This window comes from Chaetura pelagica, unplaced genomic scaffold (genome assembly GCF_000747805.2).
Source record: "Chaetura pelagica isolate M959 unplaced genomic scaffold, ChaPel_1.0 scaffold323, whole genome shotgun sequence".
Classification (NCBI taxonomy): domain Eukaryota; kingdom Metazoa; phylum Chordata; class Aves; order Apodiformes; family Apodidae; genus Chaetura; species Chaetura pelagica.
In genome coordinates, this window is record NW_009952640.1 from 852,576 (window position 1) to 859,362 (window position 6,787).

Consider the following 6,787-nt stretch of genomic DNA (forward strand, 5'->3'; position numbering starts at 1 on the left):
TTTCCCTATAGCTGGGAGTACAATGACTTGTATTGAAACAGTGCTAAACTGCCAGATGATCCACCAGTTGTTTGTTGGGGTCAAATTACAGGGACAAAACTAGGAGGAGGTGAGAACAGGATTAGCAAGAGGTTCCTGATCCAATTCTATCCTAAATTGCAAAGATGTAAGACATGCGGTGGACAGAAATACAGAAAATCCCAGTATTACAACAATACTTTTAGCTCCTATTTCCTCACCAGTTTTGGATGTATTGTATTTAAAAATTGTTGAAAAGTACCTAAACCAACTATATAATTCATGGTTAAACTCTGGTTTCTTTTAATTTTGTCCAACAGGTGATGATTGAGGGCCCATCCCCTACAGTCATTTATTTTGGGGGGCTTGGAGAATCCTTAAACTTCAAGATGGGATAACTTTATGGCTTATTAGATCTGGAATCCACAAAGGACATGCAAACATAAATTTCTTGTCAAGAAAAAGAAATACTAGGGTATTTAGTTGGATATGAGATAGGACAATTTTCAAGCATAATGTAGATGGGGTAAGTACTTCTGTCCCAGAAGTATCTGTGTCCCAGCAAAGACCTAGAGATCAGATTGCTAGTCTGCAGCCCAGGCTTGGGTGTCAGTGGCTGGTAACAAGTTGCAGAACACAAGATTACTGGATAACTGATGCTGGCCTGCCTGCTGAGACATAGGCACTGAGTAACAGCTGCAGCTCAGACAAAGGGCTGTCTGGCCAAACACACTGCTGCTTGACAGCAGTAAATGTTTCAAGGAAGACCAGAGAATGGGGCTTGCACAGTGCTGTGTGCTTCATTTTCCTATATGCTCCTGCAGATTCCCAGTATCTGCATGTTGGTACTCACAGAGGCAAAAGCTCTCATCTGTGTGTTTTAACAGTCCCACTGCAAATGTAACTTAAAGGTTAGCTTAATGCACTATGGCTCTGTGGTGCATTTGTGCAGTGCTGGAACCATTCATTGCCCATTATTATTCCCTGGCTACACACAGATAGCATACACTGCACAGAACAGAGCTACCAAGGGGGAACAAAACTACTTCCAAGCACCAGTTTGGAGCCAAGAAATCACTGCACCTGTTGGAGGAATCTATAAGAAAGTCTCATTACTCCTTGCTCTTAGACTAATCCTGAAACTAAAAAAACACAGTCAGAGAGTCAGGCAGATGTTACCTGGAGTGTCTGCCCAGCCAGGGTGCATAACAGAGAAATGGATGTTTCTGTGAGCTTTTGCCCATTGTTCTGTCAAGACAACTTGCTGTCTCTAGGATAGAGCAAAAAGAGACAGACTAGCCTCAAGTTCAATAGCCTGTCCACCAAGTTAGTTCCCAGGGAAATTAACTACACCAAATAAGCTATAAATACCAGGACATTTATGTATAGCAGAAAATAATCTTGCTCATCCTGACTGGATTTATTGGATAATTTTGTCAGAGATCACCACGGACATTGCAATCCATATCCTGGCCACAAGTCTACTTTTAAAATGGCTCTGCTGCTCTTACTGACCACATCTACTTGCTGCAGACTATAGGCAACAATGAAGCAGGCAGAAATTGTTTGTCAGCTAAAGACAGTTTTCCCCCCTGAGACTTAGATCAAATCAAAAGAAAGTCCAGCCACGCTCTCCACACAAGATGGTATGCACTTGTAAGTGCATGCCATCATACTCCTGAAGATTATAGCTCTGTATTGGTTGCATGCAATGGGAAAACAACACTGAACAACAGGCTTTTTACAAAGCAAGTGGTACAAACTGCCCAGCAAATAAGTGCTGGGCTGTTTTCAAAACCATGACTGTACCTTGTTTTGTGCATACACCATAGTTCCATCGAATGTCCCATTTCCTGACTGCAAGTCAGATATGTTTAATTTTTGAACTAGCATGCCCCCAGAAGAGACAGTTATCTGTAATCAAATGAATGAAAACTAAATGAATGAAAAGCAACACCAGGAACTCCCCACAAACACTCTCATGCATGCAATATGGACTTCAGGCCACAATTTGAAGTCCCTAGGAGCAGGATTCCTCTGCATACTCTTTGCACTGTGCTTGTGCTCATGTCTGGACTGTACCTGGTGATGAGTTGGAAGAAAATTTTTTTAGAAAGTGATTTTCATTCAAAGTGGTGTCGACTCCATCAGGGAACTTTGTGCTTCTTCCTTTTAAAAAGTAATAGGGAGATAGAAAAAAGCCAAACAGCACTATTTGTAGTTTATATGTTTAGCATTTAAAGAAACTAATTCAGAAAAAAAAAAGAAAAAAGAGAGGCATTGTACAAAACTTGGGAAATCTCTTTTTAAAAATATACCAGCTACCCTGTTTTACACCAAGACCTGTGAGGTTTTTTTACACTTATACTCCTGTCATAGGTATTTTGCACTATGACAAAAGAGATAACTTACCCCAGGAAAGGAAAAGGGGAGTTTTCCAAATTAATTGCTTTATTCTGCTTTCTAATGAAAGGTTGAGAGCAGCAGGCAAGAGTTTTGCCTTGGAGAAGGAGGTCACTGTTAGCAAAATCCAAGAGGATTCTAGAGATGCTTACAGTGTTCTATCTAACTAATCCTGAATTGCTAGCACAGTCAAATAAATGCTGTCACAAACCAGAAGGTAAGAATAGTAAAACACCACTTTTCCACAGCATCGCAGACTCACCACTCTGGGATCAGCTTCTTTTTCCAGGAGGGGCAGCAGGGCAGTTGTCAGAATGTATGTACCTACAAGACAAGACAGACACCAACATAACGTTCCTTTTTAAAAAAACTTTCTTCTCTCTCCACTCCCTAGAACACCATCACTTTAGTTCTGAAACTTCATCTGAACTTAGAGATTTTATTGCTGCTTTACCTGCAATGATCCTATTCAACTTCCAGTGGTCTGCATTGCTGCAAACTTCTCAAACGGCACATCAGTTATTTTATAGACCTATAGAACAAACTGTTCACTACATTCCAGTCATGACTGTAAAAGCAAAATGGCTCAGATACAGATTTCCTTGTGGGTTAGGTGATGCCAGTGAAGAAGCAGAGAATGTATTTTCCCTCCATGTGTGGTATTTATGTATATTGAGGCCAGGTCATGAATGACAGAAGGAAACTATGCTTCACACTTGTTTCCTAGCCCTTTGCATAAGCACTTAGGACTTATCCATTTTTTGCCTTCTCACTGCAAAACCATTCAGAGTGATCCAACACTTCTGATTTGTGTTGCACATAAATAAATCCCCAACACGACTGTTACAGAAGACAAGGAACCCTTGGGAGGGGGAAATACTAATGCTGCATGCCCAAGGCTGAGCTAACATTACTTGAGGTAACTTCAGTGTGGCTGTCCCCACTTTAATTGTGTTCATTTGGCACAGATTTTTGTACAAACCACACAAATATATTCCATTACAGCTGTTACCATGACCAGCAAAGTTTGTTATTCAAAACATTATTCAACATTCATCAGCTACTGTGTTTGATTCAGACACACCTAGAGATGTTTCATCTGCTTAAGTGCAACATAGGGTTTTTATCAGAGATATTTAAATTTTTTTTTCCCTTTAAACTATATTTTATTTTTAAATCTGTTTAATTCAAACTTAATCTAGCTTTATTTATCCTAGTGCTTCTGCATCAAGTATAATATTTCTCTCTCACTTCTTTACAAAGGGTTCTAGTTCAACAGTTTTATGTCTGTGATACATGTATTTTTTTCCATGAGCTACCAAGGCCATGTTTTTCACTAGACATGAAGACTTCAGCATGTGTCTTTATAACCTCTCTTCCACAGAGGCAATGAGATCACCCAGTTACAACACAGCATGTTTATAAATATGCTACCAAAGTAAAATGTGTAGCATGCTTGGTGAACAAACTGTTCAGTTCTTCCGTCAGTCACAACAACCTTCATAATCAGAGGGATGTCCATATGCACACAATGTATTTAAAATCCTGGTAAATCAAACAAAGCAAACGTGGAGGAGATGACTAAATGCAGCCTGTCTTTAGCAGAAAATGCAAGCAAAGCCAGTTGCTAGTGAATAATGAGAGCCCATATGTCTCCCCTGGTAGTGGCGGGGAGACTGAAGGATGACATCATTAGGACAAGAACTACTGCTGATTGTCATGGGAGGCTGTGCCGTGGTGGCAAAGAAAATAAATCTCTTCAGTACAAGCTAAGAGCCTGGATTCAATTTTGATTTGCTATGGATTCTTCAAATGCAAAGTAACATCATGTCTTGGCTAAATAGCTGCTTCTCCTAAAGGCAGAGCTGCAATGCACCAGCTATCACAATGCTTCGTTTTACTGTCCTGCAAACTAAATTACACTTTTAAGGGGCTTCAATGTTCATTTTTTAATTCTAAAGGGATGAAAACACGAACGCATTAACATCATCTTATTAACAGCTGAGGTTTGGTTTGGTTTCCAGCTGGATGAGAGAAATGTTCAATGCCTAAAATCCTGCTTATAGCAACTACAGTTTGTCAGAAGTTTATGTGCTTATTTAAAACCACAAACTAATGGCAAAGACAGTGTCTCCTCTCTTCCTCAAGTTTATAAGAATTCAGTAAATCCCACCAAGCCACAGCCTTCCCTCTTTTTTGCCTCACAAAACCACTTGCTCATTTGTTTTGAGACAGAGCACAAAAAAGACCAGTTTTGACCCCAGCTTCCTTTGGTAAGCACTAGTATCTCAAAGCACACAGACATGCATGCAGCATTAAGACTGAAGCATTTCATGTCTCCCACTACTCATTATTTCACCAACTACTGTCCCTGTTTTAAGTGTACTTTACCAAATACAATTGGATATTAGATGTTCTTATTTGCATAGGCTGGTCTGTCAGGTGAATCATAGAACGGTTTGGGTTGGAAGGGACCTTAAAGATCATCTAGTTCCAACCACCCTGCATGGGCAGGGACACCTCCCGCTAGATCAGGTTGCTCAAAGCCCCTGGCCTTGAACACTTCCAGGGATGGGGCTTCAACAACTTCCCTGGGCAACCTGTGCCAGTGTCTCACCACTCTCATGCTAAACCATTTCTTCCTAATGTCTGACATAAATCTTCCCACTTCCAGTTTGAATCTATTATGCCTTGTGCTCTCACTACAAGCCCTTGTAAAAAGTCCCTCCCCAGCTTTACCTTCTTTATCTTCACCACAAAAAATATTTCACTCCATTCAGATTCCTCTGACTCTTGTAGTACCCAGAGGACAAAGGACACATCTCTTCCATTATGCCAGAAATCAGCCTGGACGAGAAATTCAGCGCAATAATAGTGGAACAGATATGCCTTATTAATAAGGCATATTGTTGGTTGGCATACATCATCATCAACTGAAACCTTCACATAAAAAGATGGCACATAGCTTGATAATCACATTCAATAGGAGTAATGCCTAAGTACAGCCAGCAGAGAGGTCTGGTGCAGCCACACACCTCATGGCATGTTTTTTGACAAGCAGATCTGTATTGTAGTATGCAGTAACACAGAAACTAATTTCTAAGCAAAAGGGGAAGTTGCACATGAATGTGTTGCCTGCCATAGTCTTTACAAAAACATGAATTGCATTAATGTATTTTTTTTTTTTAAAAAGTGAAATTTTCATTACTTTTAAGTAAAACAAATTCTGCAAGGAAAAATAAGACTGATTTAGTACAAGAACTCCATTACCCTCTCCCCCCACTTAAGGATTTCAAGACAACATCCAAACTGTTTATCTTTTTGTTAATAATTGATGATTAAAGTCATTGTACTAGACATCTGCCTTTCCAAAATGAAAACTTCAGCATTCCAGTACCTTTCCTTGACAGAAAAATCCTTTTTGTCTGTCAAAGGAGAAACATCCTCCCACAGAGCTTGGTTTAAAATGGTAAAGCTTATCAAATGTGATTAATGCTTAATTAGCACTGTGTTCAAACTACTGAGGTTTTTTTGAGGTTTCTTTTTTTTTTTTTTTCTTTTTTTTTTTAATAGCTTCAAAAGACTAAGAAAGAACACAAAAGTACGTGGAGGAAAAGGTGATGATCAACAGTGATGCATCTTGCAATTACAGTATTAAGCATTAGTACCTTAGTAATCCTACCCCTCTTTTGAGAGGATCTTCAGAACTCTGCCACAGAAAAAAGGCAGACCTTTTTCTCCCAGAAAACAAGCACTCCCACTACTCCTGGGAGATTCTGGAGAAAACATGTCATTGTCTCTAGCAGATACTCTGTAAATGGAGAGGCTCAGCCTTCAGGCCACCACGTTTCCCTGTCCCCCAGCAGTTGCAGCCAGGACAGAGAAGGAACTGAGAGCCCTCTGGGACACCACGCAACTGGGAGCAGAATGTTTGTCTCAACAGCTCTCCTGGACTACGGCCCATTTCTTGCACAGGTCTGAGGAGTGCCTGGAGAAAACAGCAGGCTGCTCTGAATTAATCCCATGGTAGAAACTCAAGAGGCAGCTTCTCTCTCACAAGCATCTCTGACCCAGCAGGCAAGGAGCTATGAGTACCTACAAAGCCATGCTAGACATACAGCTGAACCAGCTGCATCTATGATTGTGTGTCACAAGCCAGAGTCTTATACATCACTTTTTCCTGCTATTGGAAGGTATATCATCTACATGGCCTGAAAGCTCGACTCCCACCAGTGTAACAATGAAGAAAAAGAAATTTATTTGCAGTAAAATGGTACACAGCACTTCCTTTTGAAAAAGAGTATTTGCTGTGCCACAAAGGAGCCCAGAAAGATTAATTTGGGAGCTTGCTCAGAAGCAGCAGGAA

General features: G+C 40.4%; 1 protein-coding gene across 1 annotated transcript in view; it reads right to left on the reverse strand.

Moving 5' to 3' along the window:
- The window catches only part of DHRS12 (dehydrogenase/reductase (SDR family) member 12), a gene marked incomplete at its 5' end in the record, with an annotated part of 41,179 nt that overhangs the window by 3,160 nt on the left and 31,232 nt on the right, over positions 1-6,787 (reverse strand). The window contains 3 exons of the mRNA XM_009993750.1: positions 1,198-1,288; positions 1,828-1,932; positions 2,684-2,745. Of these exons, the coding sequence (XP_009992052.1) occupies positions 1,198-1,288; positions 1,828-1,932; positions 2,684-2,745 (258 nt within the window). The remainder of the gene's footprint in view (positions 1-1,197; positions 1,289-1,827; positions 1,933-2,683; positions 2,746-6,787) is intronic.